Source organism: Osmerus mordax, chromosome 7 (genome assembly GCF_038355195.1).
Source record: "Osmerus mordax isolate fOsmMor3 chromosome 7, fOsmMor3.pri, whole genome shotgun sequence".
Classification (NCBI taxonomy): Eukaryota; Metazoa; Chordata; class Actinopteri; order Osmeriformes; family Osmeridae; genus Osmerus; species Osmerus mordax.
In genome coordinates this window covers 12,189,573-12,215,834 of record NC_090056.1, presented here as the reverse complement: position 1 = coordinate 12,215,834, position 26,262 = coordinate 12,189,573, and the positions used below count along the sequence as shown (strand labels likewise).

Below are 26,262 nucleotides of genomic sequence, written 5' to 3'. Positions count from 1 at the left end.
TACTCAATTATGAATTTCTCTCTGTGTAATGTCACAAAGAAGGAATACACATACAGCTAACACTAATTTTGTTCATAATCAATGTCTGTCAATTGAAAAAATACAGAAAATAGTTTTCTTACTTGTGCATTTCTTAATGCCAGAACCTTTCTTCAAAGCATGACGGCTGAGTTTGCACTGAAAGTTGTTCTCCCAAAATTCTGCAAACCAGATATTCCTCCTGTTGTTGTCCAAAGTTCGGCTGATGAAGTAGCGATCAAATCCTGAAGAAGTTAAAAATAAAGTCAAGGTTGGACTTGGAGCCCACAGTAGATCATCATCTGAGAAGTGTGTTGGATTTTCAGATGGTTAGGGTTAAGGCTGATAAATCATTTTCTTTTAAACTGTGCTGTGTCAATGCAGTTTTCTAATCTTGCTACTACAGCACAATGACACCTTGTTGGTGTTCTGTGGTAATGGTAGAAGGTAAGAATTGCACTTAAATAGTTAGTTTGAGCTTGAGTATGTATGTGAAACAGCATGGGTGTGCATGTGTGTTTGTTAATACAAAACAGTACCTCGTATGGACTGTCGTTTGGGGAGGATTGTGACAGCCCCCTCAGCCATCTCTTCCTGGTTCAGGATTGGTGAGATCTTGGAACCCCAGCTGTCTGAACCCACCCACAGAAAGTGGCCTGTCTGGTTGGCCTTCTTAGCTGCCTGAAGAAGCCGTCTATGGGACGGGAAAAGACAGAACATCATAGTTTGATCAAAATTCTGTTATTGTAAAATTGTACAAAATGCTTTTATACGCCATAAAGAACCTTTAGTTTCTTAGCATACAATGTAGCAAAGAGCAGGTTCATATTTTACTTAGGTTTATTTTCACTGACTAATTTATACTCGGCAGAAGTGTGTTGCAGGCAGATGCACTTCTGTATAACTCAATGTTTTGTTCCTCCCTGCTAATTGATGTAATTAATAAACAACAGCTGTGGAATTCTTGATGTACCAGACGGCTGGCACTCCTGGCTAAACTACTCTTACACAGTAGACTTACTTGTCCAAAGACCTACTCTGGTTTCCCTGAATACATTTACATTTAGGCAAGTAGGGTGAAGTGCCTTGCCCAAGGACACAACGTCATTTGACACGGCCGGGAATCGAACCAGCGACCTTCTGTTTACTAGCCCAATTCTCTAACCGCTCAGCCACCTGACTCCTACAGTTTGGTAAAATAAAATACTTTTATAACCAGCTTTTTAAACTGCTGTAGTGTTGTTTAACCCTACCTTGTTGTGTTTATTTAGAATTATTAATGAATTGCTGTATGATTAATATACATGATTATAATAAATAATCATAATTTTAAAATCATGAAACACCTTTTCTGTGAGCTCTAGCTGCCTCACACAATAACCTTGGTTTATAGTCTCTCAGATATATTCTGAGTAAATGTCCTAGGCTCCCTGTTGTACTGCATTTTAGTATTATTTTGTCATCCTTTAAAATATAATGAAGCAAGCTGTGAATAAAATACGGAAAAAGAATACAGTTTTTTTTGTTAATCATGATTTCTGTATCAGACGAGAGAGGGAGTCAGTGTTTTGACTCTACTGCAGCTCTTATTGAAGTCGTATGCAGGGCAATTTCAGTTATCACAAAGACCAGGTGCTCTCATCCTTTATGGTATTTACTGGGGAATAGCTGGCATGACAATTCATGCAAACTTCTCTAAATTAGATTTTTACCGCATACTTTACTGACAAAAGTAACAATAGCAGACAAACATATTTCCCACCTCTGACATTTTTTGGGGACACATACGGTAACTTGCTAGCTTGGGTGTAGTACAATCAGCTTTAGTTTTTATTAACTGGCTGCCAACTCAATTTGACTGGGTTCAAGGGTAGACCAAGAATGCTGAGTTGAAATCCCCTTTGCGTTCTGTAATTACTGTATATCCAGACTCCCGTTATCAGGGCTGTATTAAGTCAATTAGCACAGGGACTTCTGCCCTTTTCATGAAGCATAAGAGTCCTCCACAAATCATTGAACACATACAGAGGGGTATATCTGGCTTTTGTATCACTGGATATTATTTAACCCTTTTGTTACAGCAAGCTATCATTTAAAAAAAGTATGTAACGATAAAAATGTGTTGGTGTACAAAATATGAAAGGTGTTCAGTAAATGGATTTCTTGTATTTCTTGGTCTAAAAACACAATCTGTATTTTAATCCTGTTACTTTACAATGCATAGAACTAAAAAATACAAGTAGGGCCATTACATACTGTACACATGTTTCAGTTACTGGTAGAGTTATATTCTGTAGTTATTGTACAGCACACATGAAGCAGTTACAAAACTTGATTATCACTTGATGTTTCTACTGCATACATGTACATGTCTGCACATGTGCACACAGACAAGGTAACAGCTGCAGCCCCATGCAATCGATCAAGATATTTCTCACACCAAACCATGATTTACAGTCCTGAAGCATAAAAAATTTCTAGAGGACTACAGTGTGTGTATTTGTTTGTGTGTGTGTGTATGTCAGTCTCTGTGATTCAGAGCACTTGTGCCAGTCTGCAGCACTTACCTGATGTCATCCTCATTGGCAAAGAGAATAACAACCCTGGCATTTGGGTTCTCTCTCAATCTGCGAATAATCTTGTCAAATTCTCCTGGCTTAGGTTCCCGTGGTATCTTCATGGACTGAGCAATACATAGATCTCCTGCAGAAAAGAGAAGTCGTTTGTTGAAAGGCAAGGACACATGGGCCTAGAATGTAGTTTGTATTGTATCCTTGATCAGAGATCACACTCTACCTACAGTACAAGGTGAAAACAGCATTATCATCCTATTCCTGTAGATAAGGTGTACTAAGGTTCTTCAGAATCCAGTCAAGCATGTCATTCTTAGAATAACCTTCCTCAATACTCCACCATGGAGAGTTTTCCCTCTAGACCAACACCAATACCATTATTCAGACTTTCTAGAGGTGTAAGAGATTAAAATTGTGCATGTGGGGAATGTGTGATGTAAAAAAAATAATTCATGGACCACAAGGGGCAGATTTGAGACATGGAGAACCATCAATTCACTTTATAGACCTGCCAATGAGAATGGACAATTTGTGAAGCAATGTACGGACTGGCTGAATTGGTTGAGTTTCTTATTTGTCTTCTACACATGTACAGTATCTTTGTGATATTTAAGAAATGTTAGAATGTGTCAATTTCATGGTAGCATACAACTATTTGTTTCCATGTTTATACTAATCCTCAAAAAGAGAGACATAAATATAACAGAGACTAAGCATAGGTCTAGGAACACCAGAACTTACTGTATATCCATTGGTTACCCACAAGCAAGCCTTTCTATTTCCCAATGAAACATTTCAGGAGAATTGTTTTGTTGCCTTGCCAAAATGCCACAGAGTGTATGTGCATGCTAATGAACTCTCCTCTCCTGACCCGATACAAAAGCAGCCTGCTGGCCAATCAATGCAGGAATAATACCCTCTGGTTCACTGCATAGCAGCCAGACCATTGATCATAAAACAAAGCACTGCCTAAGTTCAGAAACTAATAGGTTAGGAAACTGGAATCAGAAGAAAAGAGCAGAGAATACTGTTGACGGAACAATAATGATAGACTGACAGCCTTGCTTGTGGGTGCAAAGTGTTACTTTCGATTGAATCCCTCAGGTCTTTAGTCGACCTGATGTTATTGTACAGCACCGAGTGAGGGTTCTCATGTTCATTCTCATGGTTGTTTTCCAAGGTTTAGGGATTTTTGCTATTTTACTGAGTTTTACATTTAGATGAATCTCTCTTGTCGTGTTCTCTACCACGCATGTGACTGGTCTTACATGACAGCCCATTGCATTCACTTGTTATTCACTGGACTGGTTAATGCTTTAGATTTTCTAGAGGAATGTACCCTGTACTTGTTATATTTCATGTAGTAGTCCATGTTTTTAATGGCTTTTGCCTTGGTACTGCAGTCAGGCATGCATGTTTTCCCATTAAAGATCCATGATTTTCCTGCTTTTATGATTTTTCACCCTCTCAACCACACTTTGCCACACCCTTAGTGTTGGTTTGAAAGCTATTTGATGGTTTCCATTGGAGTGTCCCTTGAAGGTTTACAACCACATCAGCAATGTTTTCCCACTTACAAACAAAATAATACTCATGCAGTATTTCGGATATGTATTTCAATCCGTCTCAAATTTCACTGATATTTATTAAAACTGTAGTAAAATCTTATGATTTATCTACACAATCTAAACAGCATAACATCCTTTGATACCCTGTCCTTCCCTTTTCCAGCTCACATGTCTACCTATACCATAGCCTACCCTCAGGAGTGGGTAACATAAAACGGAATACTTTGGGACAAAGGCAAGCCTGGAGTCGAGGACCACTGGACCAAATATTGGTCATTGGGCACTGACAAAAGAGAACAAAACAGATTTGTTTTGTTTTTCAGAAGGAGATAGTTATATGGTGCAAATGTATTTGGAATGGAGTTTACAGTAAGGTAGATATACATGTTGCAGAGGCAGCGAGGAGGTGAGTTTCTGAGATAACTCCTGGAACTCAGACCGCTATATAGAAAGTCCACTTAATCTAATGGTAGAACTTAAAGATCAGCCTTAACTCTCAAGGACTACACACACTGTATAGTATTACATTTTTCATTACATATTTCAGTAAAAAAGTAAAAAAAAAATGGTGGTATTGGTAACACTTTAAATTAAATTTAGGTGAAAAAAATGTTTTATAAATATCTTCATGTGCTACTCTTTCTAAAATTGGCCTTTTATTGATCTCATCATGAGCCCCCCTCAGTATGCATCTGCTATTCAATTGATGTAAGGTTATAATCCTCTAGTAATGAGTCCCATTCAGGAATCTGTTTTTCTACAAATTGCATTCCTAGATCACATTAGCTGCAGGACAGGTAGTAATTGGGAAGCTCAGATTAACTCTTCCTCTTGTTTCCTCCAAAGTAACGTAAACCAATGTGAAATACCTCCCATAGTGCCCCATCTCATCTGTTTCCAATCTCTGTCCCACTAAATTAAATGTAGACATACAGACAGTTAATAAAAACGGAAGAAGCCTAACAGCTGTATAGTACATTTTCCCTTAAAAAAAAAAGGTATTTGTTTTTTTGTTGATAAATCATAGATTACGTAATACTATAATCTGTAAATTATTCAGATTTAAAAAAAGTAAAGAAAAGATTTATGTCAATCAGGGGTATACTGCAAATGTCTTACAATATTATGAGCAGATTTTTGATGGGCAATCAAAATCATCTTAGATGGGATTTGAAATGTATGACATCTGTACAGTTCAAATCCCCGAAGCATCATGACAGGTAAATAACCAACAGGCTAAGCAGGGTCAAAACAAATTAACCCATGGCACCATGTCTCTCAGGCTAGAGACCTGGATGATGACTTGCCCTTATCTCTCAGCATATTACAGCACTCTAACATTCTAGGCCATGTCAGAACCTTGTTTAAAAATAAGACTTGTCTTTGGGGATTGTAACCTTCCTCCACCATTACTACAAGTGTGGCACGGTATTCTCAATTCTGGTGAGTCTGGTTTCCACAACATTTCACAGGAATATAGAAGTAGTAAAATACATGATTTTGCTTGAAGATATGCAATCTGTCTATATGTGTACTAATCAAATCAAATTCTTTATCAAAAAGAAATCAGGTTAAATTAAATTGAAAGAATGGATCCAAAAAGCTTCATAGTCAAATAAAGTAGCATAAAGATTTGCACATGGTTCAATTTGATTGACTGGATCAATAATGAAATTATCATCAGCATTGATGTGAGTGTGGTTATGTTTAGCTATATAATGGAATATGTGTAAAACTATACTATAAATACATTGCAATAGACTAGCAACGTTCTAAACAAAATGCATGAGTAAAGCCATAGTTAGTCAGATGGCTGAGCGGTGAGGGAGTCGGGCTAGTAATCCGAAGGTTGCCAGTTCGATTCCCGGTCATGCCAACTGACGTTGTGTCCTTGGGCAAGGCACTTCACCCTACTTGCCTCGGGGGAATGTCCCTGTACTTACTGTAAGTCGCTCTGGATAAGAGCGTCTGCTAAGTGACTAAATGTAAATGTAAATGTACATCTCATCAGTCCTTAATAATTAATTACATAAGCATGTAAAAAAATGCATCTTGGTAGATTTACTGAGTTAATGCTGCTTCCCAGACATTTCATTGGGGAACAGCCGATGGACCAAATATAACAATTGCAGCAAAATGTATGATCTAGAGTGAAATGTAAAATGGCCAATTTCATTAAAACAACAATCATCTGTAATTATATTTTTTTTTCATAAGCATAACATGTTGTTTTTGACTGATGACTGAGCTAATCTTCCACCAATGGTATTGTATGCATGGAAACATGCCTTGTTTTCATAGGTCTTGGCAAACCAGGACCTATAATAACAAATCCGTCAGCAGGCCTGATTTAATCTCTAAACCGTTTTTAATTCCCAGAGGAAAGTGGACTTTCTATTTATCCCTATGGCACACTGTAGGTAGTTGGGTGCAGACAGGGAGTGACAGAACATGTTATTTTTGCCATATGAATCTCCCCGGAGTGTCACTAAACCATCCTGCCCACTGAGATGGCTTCTCTATACAGTACACTGCACACCCAGTCAGAAACCCTATCACAAATTGTGTATATATACAGTAGATGTGTTTACGTGGAAAGGGAAAACCTAATAGGGATTTCCAAATAGGTGCATTTGTGTGATGTGAAAATGTTTCGAATATTTCACATGAACATTTTATAATAAATCCATGGAAATTAAGGGCAAGATGCTTTAGGAAAATGCTAAACATATAATAGATTGTCTGTAGATGTGTTTAAAATGACTTGAGTATTAAGTCAGACGGTGACTGTGAGTCATATTCTTTAATTACATTTTGATAACTACTGAGCAAAGGCATTGACTCGTGAGTTCTGGAGTAAACGTTAAGACATACTATTTTAATCATTTGATTTTGACCGTTTTTCAAACCCCTAAAAATTACAAATTGCATTTGTTCTTGGTGTGAAATAGTTATAATATTTGAAAAGATAAAATAGACTAGGAGCTGTCCGTGTATTTTTCCTCTCATTTGACTGTCCATTTAGCCAGTACATTCAGGCTGATATTGTCCCTAGGTCTATACACAGAGTGACTTAACACTGGGGAATTTACTGACTGTTCAGCTCCAAGGCTCTGAATAAATAAAAGGTACATGACAGAAGGGTCTGGGGTAACCATAAATTAGACTTCAAAATGACTAAATTACATTTTCTTACTTGGGCTAAATGATTTATAAGTTGGAGAATAAAAGGCCTCTGAGCATTGTGAAAGGAACTGTCTTGTGCAGTGATGAAATGACTCATGTGACAGCCCTGGGAGATCTCTCATATCCAAAGAGAGTCCTCAGAGCAGACCCTTACTTGAAAAAGAAAGATGGTCCCCTGCTGTGGAGTTTTTCAACCTACACTAACTCCACTGGTGGCAGAATCCCAATGTAAGCACTTCTTCCCAAGGATTATGGGTATGCAGCAGGTGTTGAAACCACTTGCACAAACTGGCCCTGAGCTAATGGCCATTAGCCTCTAACTTGATGTGTTCAGAACAACAAGACAGGACGAGTACAATGTCAGGTTCTATCAGTGACTAATATCACACCTCTAGTCACTGCTCGAAGCTCTGAGTGAAAGGGTAAATCTCTGAAACCTTTGGTCTGTGGCCTCAATCAACCTCTCTGAAGGTTTTGTCTAATTACATTTATAATATGTAATATATTCTTTATTGTTGTAAAACATCAAAACAATAAGTATGTCTTCAACCCTGAAGTCTTTGGGGGGTAATTTACAGATGTGTATTTTCAAAATGCGTATTTCTCTTGCATAAAAAATTGTACCTTCATGCAAATTTTATATACATCTCAATGTTGATCGGTATTTGTCTACTTATATTGAAAAGGGAATCAGGTGGCTGAGCGGTTAGGGAATCGGGCTAGTGATCCAAAGGTTGCCAAATGACGTTGTGTCCTTGGGCAAGGCACTTCACCCTACTTGCCTCAGGGGGAATGTCCCTGTGTACTTACTGTAAGTCGCTCTGGATAAGAGCGTCTGCTAAATGACTAAATGTAAATGTAAACCACTCATGCATTTCATGTGTACACGTTCAGTTGACCAGCAAATGTTCCAGAATCCTCTCTGTTTCACCTGCAGCCTTGAGACTCTGAAAAGCCACACTATAAAACATGCAGTAACATGCTTGGTGCTGGGAATAGGGAAAATATACACAAGAAACAGGGGAGCATGACCAGTCAATTCTAACATCTCCTTTAACCCCAAAAGCTATACCCAGCCACCATCAGTGTTAAATGAGCCCTGGCCAATGGAATTGTTGCTCAACCTTGTGCATGGGTTGGAGATTTGAAGATTGCATTACAATATCTTATTTTCTCTGCCCAGCAACCAATTCAAATATTGTATATCAGACCATTAAAATGAAATGTTTGAGCAAAAATAGGAGTAAAAAATTTAGGGAAACTTAGTAAAGGGGTAAAGACGGATGGCTGATATACGCAAGGATTCTGGATGACAAGATATTAAGATAATCAAATAGTTCATCTATTTTTATGGTAATGATGACTTAGCAGGCATCTTATTGCTGTAGTGATAATTCAAAGTTCAATTTGAAGTGCTTGGAGGTTTAAAATACCATTTACAACCATCTTTCCTTTAATACGATCTCAGAATCAAGGATACATGAAAAAAGAGATAAATCTTCAAAGTTGCAAAAAGAAACTGTTAAAATTATATAAATACAATAAAAAATTGAAACTACCGAACAAGTATTCTAATCAAATTTTTTCTTGACACTCCTCTCACGCCAAAGGGAACGAATATCGCAAAGCTAATACCCTCATAATAAATCTCCTGCCATCCTTGTGCCCCTGTCTACAGTCCCTGCCCTTGTCACTCCAAAATGTCCTGCTCCATCTGTCACTCAAAAAGTAGAAATTATCCCCCAACCTATGCTGATATTATGCAATATAGCACTGTTGATTAGACAATTATATTTCACTGTTCACTACAGGATGTCCAGGGAAAGGTAAATGAGCATCTGAGATGCAATTGTCTTTCAGCTGAGATTGAGTTATTTTGTTGTGTTCCACACATTTTCTTCAATGTTCCAAAATATTAAATAAAGGTAAGAATAGTCCATCTTGAAATAATCAGAATCATTTGAACAGAAAGCTAATGGCTAAAAATGGCTGACCGTATTAAGCTACTCAAAATGCAAACAATTATGGTTGACAACCTGCTAATGTTCATGGCTGTGGGCTCATTAAAGGATGAAGGGGATGCCTAAGACTCTTAATTTAAACATATCATAGAATACACCATACACAGGAGGGAATATTTAATGGCACATCATTTATCATGGATAATGGTTTATATTTAGCTTTCCAAATGCCCCATCAAAAAACATAAATTGTATTTTTCTCTTCAAACCACAAAATGAAGTCTATTATTATCCTGTAATAGGCCTATTAATCACTACAAGCAATTGCATTTGTATAGAGGCTTAAAACGTTTTTGGTGGGAATAATGATTATTTGGTTGTTTATTTTTCTGCACACCTGTTTAGGATGGTTGTCACATTCACCCTTGCAATTAAAATCAGGCTGGGTGGGTGGGTGTAATTATAGTCAGTCAAAGTCTATACTCTGAACATTTTCAGACCACTTGACTCAGTGGTCAAGTCAGTGGACACAGCTTTTTTGTTTAAGGGGTAAGTGTCCATTACTAGCTAGGGCCAGGAGTCTCTAATAAGAAGAAGCTTCTTAAAATAGTGGTCAGCAGTGGAAAAACTTTTTCCTTTTCAGAGGTACTGTGAGAAGAATCAACCATAGAGGACAGCCAGGGACAGGGTCATAAAAGTTACATTTTCATTAGAACAGTACAATAAGATATTGGGAAACCTTATCTCATCCCATGGCCTGCCTCTGGCATATGATGGACAATTGACCTATAATTTACCATTTGAACTACCTTAATACACCAGAAACATTCTGACATCTACAATGGGCAATGAATCAGGACCACGTGAACAGGACTGTACAGTACAGAGTCTGCAAGAACCACAACTCTGTATGAGGAAGGGGCTACCTGAAATGAAAAGAGGAAACAAGTAGTCTTGCAACAAGTCAATGAACATATGATCATATCATTAATGCAACAATAAAAGTGACCTATAGCATAGTCTGAGGCTAAGCTGAATGGGTCATAGAACAGGTCACACATTAAGAGCATGAGTTTAACAGCATCTGTAGACTTAATGGAATTGAGTCGAAAAAAACAAAAGGCATCAGGGGGACCTAATCCGAACCATATATCTCAATCAAGTCCCCCAATCTTTCAAGACAAACCTACAGTATGGCCATGAAAAAACATATTCGGTGTTCCTGTGAGGCCAGGCTTTCCTACCCCAAAAAACTTGAAATGTAATTTGTGATGTTTTGGCCACCAAAGCATTTTCTGCACAGGTAAAGCACTTCAAGCCACTACTCTCTGTATTTCAGAAAATCTCATGTGACATGATATGGTTTTGTTGTTATGATAAACAACATATTTTTCAGTCTTTTCCTCTGGCAACTACACTATTCAGGCATCAATTTATAAAGCACAGAGAACTCTGTTGCTAGAATGGTCATACTGCTACATTTGAATTGACCATATGCTGTACTTATGCACTGACTATTGATTACATTTCATGCTAATTTATGTAGACCACACATCATTTTTGTATGCAAGTAGACATTATAACTTGGCATATCCTACTGGAATGCTGAATATGTGAGGCACGTTGATTCAATGCATCTTACCCTTGTTTTTGTTTGTCTTCAGGGATGTTTGACAACAGGAAGTCTCATTTTGACAAATATCGTGTCAGACTTTTGGATTGCTGACTTTGTTTCTTAAAAAACCATTAAGAGATTGAGGAGAGCAAGGAGGAGGTAGAGACACTGAGAGTAACAGATGAGTTATGTGTCCACAAATCACCCTGCAGCTTCCATCTGCACAGCAGACTAATTTATACAATCAAGTGACAAACCATGCCAAGCCTAGGTTCCTCAAATGGCAATCTGCAAGAAGACTGCTGACAGAGTAAGAATGATGACCGTGATTTAAAATGTGTCTACTGGGCTCCTATTCAACAGGGGAATGGTAAACAATATGCTATTAATTCCCATAAGACTAATACTGTTAACTGTAATTAGTTGTTCTATTTAATTTAAATGTGTACCAATGTACGTCCTGTACATTTAACAAAGTGGTACTGTAACCTATTTACTATGTAGTATGTTACTGCTAACTGAATTTTACTTTGTGGTAGTCTTAACTTTTCACTCAGATCTCTCACAGTGTTCAGTTCAGGAAGTTTACTCAGGTCTGCACGTGACCCTTCTGCTCTGGGGCTCGTTTCAACAGAAAAAGGCCAATGTTATTTTCTTTAGATGATATCACCTCAGGAGTAAAGCTTTGCTCTATACAGCAAGACCAATTCTAAATCAAGTAGTTGCCAACATATTGGTTTACTCTAGTCCTGTGGAAACATGTACAGAGTGTGTACTCAAGTCAATATCCAGAGACAGACGGAAAGAGGGAAAGATGATTGTGAACATAGTAATTTTCACTTACAATGTAAGCCATATTGGTTGGGCTCCGCCAATTCCAATTCAGAATAGTACTTTGTCACAAAAAAAAAAAAAACACTCCTCTCCATCACAGCAGCAACATTTTTGTGTGGATGTCGGAAAACTGCTTGTCACAGACTCATGTTAAAGGGTCACCAGCAGCAATCTGTGTATCCTAGTTATAGTGAATGGGCTGGGTGATCACCAGTCAGGAGAGTACATGAAAGGCCACATATCATCAAGAGCCTGATTACCGAGCGTCCCCTTTGTCTGCTCATTAGGCCTAATGAAATTACATCCAGTCAACTAATTTTCACCCGACATACTAGAGTCATCAGTGGGGATGTCAGAGCAATCTTAGATGGTAAATAAATAAATTGATAACACACGGTAATAGGATGTGTGTGCAATTAGGAAGTAATTGGAATATGAAAAAACTGCACCTAACCACGACTGATCTTGAGATGAGTCTTATACATGTAAGAGCTACAGTATTTCTAAAGAGCTAAATGGTGCACACTTTTTTGTGAGACAACTCCAACTCTGTGTCCTGTCAAGTGTGATGAGAGAGAGTGTACACCTTAGCGTTATTGGCTTGGCTTTTATTTGACTGATTAATGAGAGGGAAAAGCCTTCCATTTCTAAACTTGCAGTGCTCTCAAAAGCAAGCCTCTGCAGAGGTTGTCAGGCAGCCAAACACCTGTAGCTTTGATAGCCACTTATCTCTGATGGGGCCACTGTCAGACAGTCCAGGACTATGCTTAGGTGTAGATCCTATGTAACATCAGAAAGTTTTGCCCAGCTATATATAATCCAACACATTAAATAACACATTCAGTATATTAAACTCTGCACATGGATTCCTACATAGGAATTGCATTTGGTTTAGTGGTACAAGTTGGAACACAAGTGAAACTTAGAAAGAGTGGGGTTGACCTTTCAAGTAGTCTAGGTGGATGTTAACATTGATCTTGTTTTGGTAACGCAACCTTTTGCTGCCTCTTTACAACATCCACTTTGACATCCACCTTAACAACCCTCCCCATGCCGAGCTTTCTACACTTTTGTAATAACCTATGCTGCTATTACTCAATACCATGTAATTCCATAGCAATTCCTATGCCATAAGGTGCTAAATACATGTACAGATAATTTGGGTTTCACATGTGAAATTGCAGCCCCGAAGGTATTTACCATTTGGCATTACAACACCTGCATCCCAAATGTGTCTAAACCAGAGGCGAATGACAGTCAAATGTTTTCCTCTATGGAAATTCTAATATTTTTTGTATTGCTGTTCTCTTTCTTTTCCTTTGATCACTCAATACAAGGCCTAAATTATGAAGTTTTGAGCTATCATGTCAGTCTTTGATTTGTTTTTCCCAATCTCATCAATGAAATCAGCTTTACGACGAGAATTCCGGAGAATTCCTAGTTTTTCTTTTCCTGAGCAGTGTCTGTTTATTTCTCTGAAACACATCATGTGATTTGATTCCTTTGAGGGATCAGTGCACTGGTGTCTTGAAGCATTGTTAAAGAGCAGAGTATAATGGTCTGTAGAAGCACTGCTGGGCTCAAAAGTGAACCCCTAATCGAGGGAAGTCATCTACGAAGCCAGGGTGATCTGGATGCTAATTGGACAAGGCATGATTTAGTGGGGAAGTGAGTCAGGACAATCAGGGCTCATGGGTTCAGCAGCTACATGGGGTACATTTTGACCATTGCCAGAAGTGTATCACAGAGTAAACCTGGAATGCTTTCAAAATCCATCTTGGAATCTGAGTAGTTTAAAACTACTGCTTCAACTGAGCCCGACCCTGGGAATAACTTCTATTCCGGCTAATCTTTGCCCCACTAGGAACTCCTGTTCTGTAGGTTCCCCATTGTGCAACCTGCGGTCTAACCCCTCCAAACTGCTGAGCCAGCAGAACTCATTCTCATACAAACTTATTTTTCATTGCTGGGAGACATCTTTGCGCCTTGCAATGGCTACTCTGCCACCGGTCGTTCCCCAGGATGTGCGGTTATAGGCAGCAGCTTGGCGCTTGCAGGAGAGGGAGGCGCAGTGGCACAGAGACCACCAAGCATGTCGGTAGTCATTACATTCAGCCTCAGTGGGGGTCAGGGGTCAGGAGAAGCGTGTGCAGGAAGCTCCCAGCACAGAGCTGTCTGTATTCCCAACCGTGTACTACGCCCACTCCTTATGCCGCTGGAGGCATGTGCTTACTTCTCCCTATCATTCAGTTTCTCACTGACTCTCACTTTCTTTCTCACAGATCATCTTGTGCCTTAAATCAACCACTAGACACTTTAACTGAAAGAATCATTCAAGACAAAAATTATGAATGACTTTAAACTATTTAGTTCTCTTAGATCTGTGAAGGCTGTGAAGGCTTTCAAGACAGGCACACAACGTTTGTTTTGCTATTCAGATAGGGACCGTTCATCAGCTCACAATTTCAAAAGCTGTTACTGAATCAGGTTAAATATTTCTAAAATAACAAAACTGTAGTTACAGGTCAGGAGAATGATATGATGGAATGTTGTAAGATTCATTTCTGTCATAATTCATGAACCGAGTAAAGACATTATGACATTTTGGTTTTGCTATCTGGTGATAAAGGTTAGTGATTGTCTTTTACAACTGGTATTGATGAGTGGTCAGATTGTCAAAATGGAATGTATTGTTCATTGTTATTCACACATTTGAATTCAGCACACATATTGTCATTGCTTAGATGTAACTGGGATTGTCTTCCACCATGCAGTGCTGCCTGAGGAGCAATAACATAGATGGCATGGTGCCAAAACCTGAGCAACAACTAAGCAAATACAGGCCACTGTGTCAAAATAATTGCAGACATTAAGCTTATTTTGCTTTGTTTGTCTTGCTACTTGAACAAAGCATTTAATTCAAGGACTGACACCCTATGACATATTCATATACACATAGTAGGTCAAGTGGCATTTAATCTCTGTGAGTGTTTGCTCCACATGGAACACGAAAATAGGATTCTTTAAGAGCAAACAATCAATGATGCTTTCAAACCAACGATTCAAGCGTAGAGGGAAATACAATATTTAAAGTGACCTACATAACATGGAATATTTGCAGACTGCTCCCATCTGGTTCAAGTCCATCTGTGGTTCTTAAAGATGCTGTATATCTCAGAAAGGCTCCTTGAAAGGCATTTTAGAGGTTCACTGCAGGGGGCTGTATTTAATGAGTTCATTAATCTTTTACTGTCCATGGCAGACAAAGGAGAAACCTGACTCACCGTCTTCGCGACACTTCTGAATGAATGCATCAACACCACTCTCTCCATAGTTGCCCTCGGATGCCACGGTGGAGACGTAGTTCCAGCGCATGGCTTTGACAATGTCCACCATGGCCTGGGCCTGGTAGGTGTCTGGGGGCACCACTCTGGAGAAGAAGTCGTAGCGTGTGTTATCACTCAGCTCGGGAGCAGTGGAGGCATAGCTCACCTGAGGGATCTGAAAGAAAGAGAGAGGGATGGAGGGATTTCAGGTCTTCACATTACCATATTAGATCACATCCTCAACATAGCACTGCCATTTGTTCATAAAAGAGCCTTGCGCAAGGAAAAATTCAAACACAGTCTGTGTCACAGCAGCCTGCAGAAGTGAGAGTGTTGTTTCAGAGGGTGCAATGATCGTCATGAGATTACTGCTGTTGATGTTTAAAGTGTTATACTATTCATGCCCTGGGGCTAATCAAGGAGCAGAAAAGCTGTTAACGATTCAAAACTTAATTCTCACAGACATGATGTGATTCATTTGGGGGTGAAACGTATCTTTTACAGACAAGTGGCTTTGTTCTGGCAATTGTTCTAACATTTAAAGTACCTCGTTAAAGCACATTATTATTTTCCTGTTGGCATTCACAAAAGCATCATAGCCATTTAATTAAGTAAACAACAAAGGAAGTAATACAGGTTATACAACTCTTCCTCTCTTTTGTATGTATATTTATTCAGAATAAATGCAATAATCATATAGGAGATGCAGTTAGGCAACATTGACATTACCAGGTATAGCCATATAAAATCAGAGTGAATAATCCCATATCCCAATAATCCTGATGATCCCAACATCACATAGACCTACTGCTTATCCAGACATTATACTTCAGAGATAGCAAGTGAAACTGTGCAAGATTGGGTATCTGCATATTTGTGCTTTTTCTTGTACAAATGCAGTAACAGCTTTTAACCTCCAACTGAGCAAACTGCCATTCCAGAAGTATTTTAAAACAGCCTTCAGCCAAATAGCGATAAGTATACACTATCTCTATTCTTGCTAGTTCAAGTTGTTTCAGATTTATAATTGCCACTGAAATCTGTTCTTGCAGTCTAGTACTGAATTATTTTCGTTGTCAAGTTTGGAAGTTATCTGAGTAGTTTTCATGACATTCAGTAACGTGTTTCATGCTACAACATAAAATATAAAGACACACTTTTTATGCTGATGCATTTTTTATTGTTGCCAATTCCCTGTGGCTTATAAATTATTACAGTGGACATTCAGAGGGCAAACCATAGATGTCCTGATTCCAACAATACTACTGTACCTTACCATAGATTATAAAAATACCTCTAGCCAATCTACTTTAGATCCTAGAAGATGATCATCCAATGGCATCCAAGAAAACTGGACCTCCATACTAAATACAGAATTCCCAAAATGCATTTTAATTTCTACAATGGTGTCCATGAAACACATCACAGAATAAAACACAGTGGATAATAATTCAGGATAAGGGTCTTTCCATATGATATTCACTCAGCTTTACTCTTATCATTTTAAGATGTGACTAAATTAAATTAATCAGATTTCTTTCCAAATGTTGTCTGTCTCTATGCTACAGCCTGAAGGGCTATTGGCATATGCGGTCACCTTGAAGTATCACTGGGGAGAAACTGAAGTATCTAGGGAGGCAGATGCTGCAAAAATTTGATTCATTTTCAGGAGCGTTTTATCACCCTTTTTTTTTCCTTTTTTTTTTTTTTTTTTACATGGATTACTGTTTTAAATTGACAAAAAAGTACACCATATTCAATAGGTATTTCATTTTACCAGCTCATGTTCATCAAATCAATTGATATGACTTGAATGTCATGACTGGATATAATGTGTGCCCATTTCCACACTGGTTCCTGAAAATAATTAACAGAACTGACTAAATAGACGTGCTTTCATTTTATGACATCTGTGACAAACTCTTTGACTTCCTTTGCAGCAATGCATGTTATGTTCTTTTAACTATCATTCTAGAACCTTTTGCACGTCAGAGGGCTGAATTTCCCTGGCACAGCATTGCAGCATGGTTCACCTGTCCAAACCATGAGCTTACCAGCAGGCCCTCCATTGCCAGCTGACTGCAAGAGAACTAACCTTCTCCCCTCTCCCTCAGCCTCACATTGTGACTGGCTTCGATGTCTTCAGCTGTGGCTCCCCATTGATCCTGAGCATAGTGTGCTCACCCCGCAGCCAGAACTAGAGTACAGACAAGCTGTACCTGCAGTCCACAGCCCCTACAGCCAGCCCAACCCAGTATCACGCATTCTCTCGCCCGCTCCTCCTCTACTGCAACCATGTATCGGTTCAATTATGCAAAGGAGCAAGGCTGTCTCTCATTTCAGGTGGCACTGTCAATAAGAGGTACAATTTGGTTTAGCACCCCATGTTATTTTTTAGTAAAGTTCTCAAAAAAATTGTCCAATCATACGCAGGAGTTTAAAGAGTAAATCGTTTTTTATCAAAATGTGAGACAAATATAACCATGTATGCTCCGTGCATCCACTGTCTTCTACTTTGTACATTGATGGCACTTCTTTGAGCATTGTGTTTCATGTGGAATGAGTCATAGGATAGGATAAAAATGTATCAATCATATTCAGCTTTGTCAGCTCGACTCTCTGGCCAGAACTAGAGACAAGTCGTGCAGTGCTAATAGGCCACAGTGTGCCTGGTAATTGGGATGCTCATAGGGACAGAAAGCCCAGCCTGTGTCTGCGGCACGTGTCCAGTGTGCTCCCTAGGGACTGGCGTGGGTCAGCAGGCTTGTTGGTTAAACAGCTGTCTCTGACAGCAAGCCAGAGAAGGAGGCTGGAACTATCATGCAGAACACACACTCAAGGTACATCACACCCTTAAACTTTCTCTACTTCAATTCACTGTACCCACTACTGTATTTGGAGTGCTCTTTCTACTTTGAAGGACGGGGTAACATGGTTCACATTTTTCTATGCTTTGAAGTCATATAAAGGGCTCTGTCTATGTGCTCATTCTTTTGGCGATGATTAAGGTTCTGTGGAAGGCACAAGACGTGACTTATATATATCTACCTTCAGAGAATAAACAGCTGCAATCAAATCAAAAGCATTTTTATGTCAGGCTATTACCTTCTGCCTCCATAATCACATGACCTAGAAGGTCTTTTAAGATTAAAAGGCCATTTCTTTCAATAATATTTTTTTCAGTTATTTTTCCCAAAAGAGAAAGTAAATCAACGTAACGCAAAGGATTAAAAAACAACACCACCACATGGCTTGTCACATCACATCTCCCTGTGGTGTCACCCACCAGGTTCAGCCAGGCTCTCATCCCAGGGGGTCCAAACAAAAATAACACATCACACAGAATCCCTTCTCAAAACATCCTGACAGTCCTAGGAGTCAGGTGGCTGAGCGGTTAGGGAATTGGGCTAGTAATCCGAAGGTTGACGAATCCAACGTCATTCGTGCCAAATGACGTTGTGTCCTTGGGCGAGGCACTTCACCTTACTTTCTTCGGGGGGAATGTCCCTGTACTTACTGTAAGTCGCTCTGGAAAAGAGCGTCTGCTAAATGAATAAATGTAAATGTAGTACTCGTATGCTCTGCTTTTAATATATTGAACCCCTAGAGTACAATACACTGATGGCTGATCCAGACGGAAAATGGCTGATTTAATTTAGTAATCAGTTACAAAATGTTTTGTAACTGTAGTACTTAACATCTAAAATGTTGAAATGGGATTCATACCCTCTAGTGATACTGTAACTATCCATATCAGTCTAATATGGCCTGAGGTTCAGTGAATATGCCCCAAATGTAATTTTTTACCTGAAGGATATTCTTTTCTGTATCTATCACAGAGTTCCAGCATCCAGTTAAGAACAGGTCAAGCAAAGCTTATCATGGTTAAGTTTCTCAGAATTCTACCACTCTGGAGAGCTGTGATAGTCCGGAACAGGCGTGTGTTCTGTAAGGGAACACTGTAAACTTCTTCACTTTGACTCAAGAAATTGCATTCCCAAGCCAACTCCCTTTCTGACCTGCCACAGAACATGAGTTGATGCAAAATAAAAATCCCTGTGTTTTGATCAAATACTGTTATATAGCATGCACAGCCTCCCCGGAACAGCACAGATGTTTAGGTGTTCTCCTGTACTCAGAGCTCCTACTGACACGGCAGAACTCCATTCCTTAAAATGTGTCGACATAATAGCTTTCTTCCTTAGAATTCCTTAGAATTTCAAAAGAAGGAGTCTCTCCCTCTGATCTCATTAAGACTAAACTAGTTTTATGACCTGTCGGACCAAATTCCGCTGACCTGATCCCCTTACACACTGCTAACAGATATGTCAGTCTTGTTTGGCATACATGACTAGAACTGTATTGTGGGGAAGAAACACTATAATGTTTAATTCCCAGGTTTATACAGATGATTTAATCTGCACCACTCCACCCCATCTCATCCATTTGGTTCATAAAAGGCTTAACGGCAATAGGTACAATATTATATGTTCAAATCACCCACTTTGAATAAATGTAGCTTTAACAAAGTCCAAAGGTTAATTTGGCACAACATCAATACAAGGTAATGATGCTCATTAGAAGTGTGCCAAAATATTAAATCATACATCTGCAAAGCATGTGTCTGTCTGCAAAGAAAACTATTCCAGGGTCAGGCCATGCCTGTGACTCGAGGTGGGTAGTATAGCACATAGGGATTCTGCCAGACACCCCCACTTTCTGTTAGACTGTGATTTCACCTGATCCCTTAGGCTGGAAGGCTCCCTGTGGAGGGGCAGCAGTCACCAAGGTAATGGCGTAGGTTCTTTTTTCACGATGAAGTTTTACACCTGTCTGTCAGCTCAAGTTATTAGCAAACCCTGTCACGGCCAGTCTGCTCTCACAGGAGCCCTGCAGAGCTACACACCACAGTCAACAAAGGTCCCTATGCTGCAGGGATGCAGCCCTCAGACACCACAGAGCAGCCACAATTCAATTAAGCAGCCACCAAGGAGAGCTTCTAGGTGAGATTCAAGGTCTCCCCAGAATGTTATTGACACACAGTGAGGGACATGTGTGAAAGGACTAAAGTTTCAACAACTATGAAGAATAGCCTTGGGAATACATATGAAGATGCATTCTTGGACTTGATGTTGTGACCCTGTAGTTTTCTAAAGCCATTGCAATAGGACTGTTGGCACATCTTTTATTAGGGTTTATACACATCCACAATCTAATTGTATTCTAATATAAATTCCCATGTGATGTGAGCTAACAAAAACACCCCAAATATTTAAGAAGGGTATATTTCTCGCAGTCATTTTTTCTAATCCTCTAAGCAGCAATGTCTTGCCTTTAAATGTCTTGTTTGAGTCAGCAAAGCACATAACAGGAACAGACACACAACAGGAACACATATTCAGTAGGTGACCCGAGACCCTGAGACATCTGTGCATGTGTTTCTACTGTTACTCCTCCTTGATCCTACATGCCACCAGTGACCTTGCGGTAAGTAACTGCTTTGAAGTCCGGCAACAACAAAAAACAATGAAAGTACTAAAATGAAATGGCAATGGAAAAGTTAAGGGATGTAAATGAAATGTCTGAACAAAAGGGGACACCTCCCTCAACAGATAATTTGCACCTCTTGGCTGGGGTCTATAATTAATAGGTGTTCGTCTTGAAACGTGGTAGAGTGGTTTTGCCGTGCATTTATCACAGGAGACATTCTGTGAACACCAATATTTCTTCTTGAGCTGTGAAAAAGTCTGAGGTCCTTGATTCTCTTCCTTTTAAACATTCTATGATATTCATTGTACTCTGAAAGCCTACTTCCCATGCATAAAAAGGCGATGAAAATTTTTGTGTGAAGGAATCAGATTCTTATGAATGTGAAGTATAATATTTGATTTATTTTAGTAACATCCCATATACACTCGAAATGGGAAATTTAGGTGGAATACAGCAATTACCCTATGCTACAATAACAGTGATTGTATACAATTACACCGTTTATTATTTGTACTGAGTCAATGACAGCTGGGACGATATTAGTCATCACTGCACTGAACACATGTAAAGAGTCCTTGAGATGCTGGTTCATCACTGTGCCAGCTCCCGTGGAGGTGCACCTGCAAGTTCATTATTCCCACTGTTAACTGGGAAGATGAGAATGCTCAAGTACTGTAATAGAAAACATTACTAGACATGACCTGCCCGAAAGCTCATCTTTCTCCTCCCTACTTTAAAATGGCAAAAAACAAAGCAGAATAGGTTTGGAAGAAAACACCTATTCCTGAGGTAGCCTGTATTGCCACCAACACTCACCAAAGTGCATACCATAATTCCTGTGACTAGAGGGGATTTACAGGAAAGTACAACAAGAAATGGTCATGTCTCAACAACTCTGTCACTGCTCAGTCAGTCTCCAACTCCTATGCTGTCTGTGACAACAGTGTTGACATGATAAAGAAAATGGCATATGATGCTGTATTATAGGGAGGTGAAGTGACTTGTTAATCAGCAATTGTTATTTTCTCTTGTATTTTAAGAAAGGAAATGTATGACTAAAGCAAACCAAACTTCTGATATATATTAAAAAGTATGTCTGTTCTTGAAAATATTAATGTTTCTAATTGAGGCCATGTTCCAGATCTCATTTACCACAAGTGCCTCCCAAGAGTCTCTCATCCCCCCCAATACTGTTGTATTTATTTTTGAGACTACATCTGTTGATTCTGTCTTTTAAGGTGAGTTATTGCAGATCTTGAAGACTTGATTGTCCATGATCTTCAAGGTAATTGTACAAGTCTCATCCTAGACTGTGACAACTTGAAGAATACATGAGAAGATGAATGAAACTTCAGAAGATGCTCATGTAATGGACATGTAAACTATACAGTACATGCTCCTGCATGCAGAAGGTTATTGTTTCATGGCTTACAGTCCCTCTGAATAAGATGAGAAACACTCATTCAAACTATATTGTATCGGATTACACACACTTGCTCACAAGTTGCTCACACAACACATATTCTGACGCATTTTACATGCAGAGTGTACTGTTTTGTGTCTCTGAGGGTAAAACAAGATAAGAATTCATTTTCCATTCTGGCTGAGTGGGCTGTTTCCATTTCATTTTTCCCCTTTGTCATAAATACATACCTCATTTTTCATACTTTGCCTTTACAAAAATACGAATGCTGGGAAGGATTTTAGCCTGGCACTTATTGTTTCCCCCTAAAAGCAACTCCTTGCTCTTCCATACATGGGGGTGTTCTTCTATTGGTTAAGCAATGACAATCATTAATTTGTGCACTGTCAACTGTGATTAATTATATCATTACAGACTGAATTCTTACTGCTGTTAAACATGCACATTTCTATCCCAAATACCAGTTAAGGATGGTCTTAGATAAGGTTAAAATGTTTTATTAATTACATTTAGTCATTTAGCAGACGCTCTTATCCAGAGCGACTTACAGTAAGTACAGGGACATTCCCCCGAGGCAAGTAGGGTGAAGTGCCTTGCCCAAGGACACAACGTCAGTTGGCATGACCGGGAATCAAACTGGCAACCTTCGGATTACTAGCCCAATTCCCTCACCACTCAGCCACTTGACTCCTTGACTAATTAATGTCAGACACAATAATTCACTGTTTACAACAAAATGTGATGGGAACATGTTAAAGTACAAATAATGCTAAGACTCCTGCTTTTGGTCCAATGGATTTTAGCATCTTGATTAACTTGCCAAAAGAACCTTTGGTTTATCAGATTTCATTGTTGAAGAGCAAAAGATAGGAAAAAGAAAGAAGCATTTCATGAATCTATCAGTCGAGAACTACAGAGACAATATTCAGAGTTGAAAATCCCTCAGTTTGAAGTATCATAAGCCAGTATAAGCCATTGAAATATGTCCCTTTCATACATGAGGTGATGGCAGTATTGAAATATATGATATCATCTGAACTATAATGAATTACAGTTTTTAATTCAAATTCCCTTGCCGTGACACTTTCTTTGTCTATTCCCAAGGCAATGGGCCTTTTCTACTGCAAATGTTTGAATAAATTACACAAAGGGAAAGACGTAAATTAAATCAATGTTTTTGAGTGAGAACAATCCCTCTTAGCTAGCTCAGTATTAGTGCTACAGTACACGATATTCTAGACACTCAGCCAGAACCTTCTGTTCCTCAGAGCCTTTTACCTACGGTAGATCCTGATCCTCACATCTCAACACCTACAGTGGATCATAACAACCATGATAAATGGGAGCTGCTTCACACTTAACCAAGCTGTTTTTTGTCTCCTACATGAAGTAACAGGAGTTGATTATTCAAGGTAGCAGCCTACAAACTACTACAGTCTACTGAGATGTTCAAAGTAATTTAGCATCAGTAAGGTTATAAAATGTCTATGTTGTTGCACTAAATTGTAATGCCTGTACATTCACATGAAGTGTACATTAGAAGGCAGGAAAACATGTAAATTACACTTCTTGTGGGAACAAGATGAGTAAAACATTTCCAAGGTAAATGCCTGCAGTCCCAATAAATATTTAATATTAAAATTACTTTACTGTCACATTTTACACTGTCTAATTAGAATTAGTACTTAAAATGAGCAACCAAGCTGGTTGCCTCATAGCGAATGAGAACACCTAGTCACTGGTCATTTGCTAATCATTTAGTCATTTAGCAGGGGCTCTTATCCAGAGCAACTTACAGTAAGTACAGTAACATTCCCCCCGAGGCAAGTAGGGTGAAGTGCCTTTCCCAAGGACACAACGTCATTTTGCGCATTCAGGCAATTACAAAGAAATGATTAGATTGTGATTCCAACTACATGTTGGAGCCTGTAACATTTAATACCAAATATGGCATTGTTTTCCACAATTAGACACTCCTGAAACATCTTGTTTATGTGCTTAATAAATAATTACTCACAATAGCATGATAATGTGTCTTGTGCGTAAATGTATATAAAATTATGAATGTGTTTCAGATTGTATCTTTGGAGGGAAGTGATGAGTGTAGCTGGAGAGGTCTGGTCTGTGGAGGTACCGTTATAGCAATGGTCTTGGCTGATATGAAGCTTTGTTCTCATGGAAAATTCTTACAAACAGCTTTGGCCACCTGCTACTGGGTGAAAGGGTAAATAGATCTGAACTAAAATAGCACTAGCAGCTATCTTCTGACTAATTACTGTTGTAAACTGATAATGGAAAGTGTGACAGAGCTTCAGACAATTCAGTCAACATGACTAATAGGACAATAAATGCCAATTTAAGACGGAAGATGTACAATATTATTATTTCTCTCTTATGGACCGACCATCACACCATTCTGTGAAATCTATTTAAAGCCCTGTTCAGCTTGATGAAGTCTTGATTTGTGTAGACAGAATAGCTGGCTATGCTCTGTTAGTCTGTACATCTGGATCTCTCACAGCATGATGAATTGAGATAGCATATTGATGGGAGATGGGGTATGATCAACATAAGTGGGCCCCAGCAGTGGGATAACAAATGCAAGTTAGACACAGGGAGCTGCATGCGGGAGGGAAAAAGAGCCCTGTTGAAAGGGCACTATCTGCTCCTTAACATCGAGTTGATTGATTTTTAAAGAATATAAATACATGTCTTTTGACAATCCAAATTCCACACAGTACATGGTGAGGACAAACGTGGCAGATCACTAATACAGTACCTAGAATTTCAACTTATCATAACACAAATCACAGCAATGTGAATGCCCCCCTCTCAGAGAATAACACTAAGCTTGCACAGTTTAAGACAAAAAGTCAATACATTCTCTCAACCTGGCAGTGAGAACATTTGCTATCGTTAAAGACTTAATAAACCTCTTCACAAAAAATAACATGTTCAGTGTTCCCTTAACCCATGGCAGCAATTATCAACATAGCCAGTACTCTTATTCAACAGACAAGCATCTGGCTGCAACCCCAAATACTTGACTAATGTTCCTGCTCCATGGAAGAGAACGTGTTTGTGATCTTGCAGCACTCAGCAGCTTCCTATGGATGTGTTGCCTGGTAGTGCTGCTGACATTAAAGCCTGCATAGGTTGTTACCCAAGTAACAAGTGCAACAACAAAATTGGTATATTTGCAAATTGAGCAAAATTCTATAGTTTCATTCTTACTTGGGAGAAGCACTCCACACCTGTGTAACATAGTCCAATGCATCTATATCCAGAACTTGGACTGAAGAAATTTGAATTTCTGGATAAACATTGCGTATGGAGACATTCATTCACATACAGAATGGATCAATAATGAAGTAATCGATAAGTCCTGCTATCTCACATACCCCTTGCAGTTTTACATAAAAGGTAATTGAAGAGTGGCCAGTGTAAGGGAGGAAATGGACAGTTTAGTATTAGCCCTGTTGTCTGGTGCCTTCTATGATAATGATTGAATGACAAATTAATATTGCAGCCCATGTTCTAATAAATATATGTTTACAACTACAGAAAAAAATTGACAATTTCCTTGTAATAATATGATAAAATGAATTATATTTCAGTCTATTAAACACAGATATTACATTGATAAATTTGAGTTTTCAAACTGCTTGAAGAATTTGACTGATGCAACAGATTTGAAGTCACAGTTATTTTGTATCCATTCAGTAAAAGTCTATCTCTGTTCTTCACACCCCATATATAATGCATGCAAATTCTGACGTGTGATGTATCTCTTTGCAGATAAACTACTCACACCTTCAGGGCTTCCCATTTCAGGAAAAATATCACAGCTCAGCAGGACACTGCTGAAATATTGCTGCAAATAAGAAAGTGATGCAGAAACAAGGTGGAGGGTGAGTAGCTGGTGAGGCAGGAGTAGCCCCTTCTCCCCGGGAGCCATTTCATTACCCTGCCTTGACAGCATCTACAGCACAATAAGCCCAATGTGAGGGAAGATATAAGCTCACACAGGTCACAGGGTCGACACGGACCTCCTCTGATAAATGCTGAGACAGGGTGCCTGGGTGAAAAGCCACACACAACACAGCCACAGGGGGTCTTTGGGGTCACAGACTGAATTATATCACTTCACATACCTTTTTATATAGACTTGTGAAAACACCACAAACCCAGTTTTTTTTTAAAGATGAAGCATCCACCTACAGAATATATGCTTCATTTTGACTACTGTTTGTGAAAACTGATTAAAG

The 26,262-nt window shown here is 39.0% G+C and overlaps 1 protein-coding gene across 1 annotated transcript in view; it reads right to left on the bottom strand.

Moving 5' to 3' along the window:
• The window catches only part of LOC136945292 (metabotropic glutamate receptor 4-like), an 82,737-nt gene that overhangs the window by 25,967 nt on the left and 30,508 nt on the right, over window positions 1-26,262 (bottom strand). The window contains exons 2-5 of the mRNA XM_067239050.1: window positions 15,040-15,256; window positions 2,586-2,721; window positions 558-712; window positions 123-263 (exon numbers count right to left, since the gene is read on the bottom strand). Of these exons, the coding sequence (XP_067095151.1) occupies window positions 123-263; window positions 558-712; window positions 2,586-2,721; window positions 15,040-15,256 (649 nt within the window). The remainder of the gene's footprint in view (window positions 1-122; window positions 264-557; window positions 713-2,585; window positions 2,722-15,039; window positions 15,257-26,262) is intronic.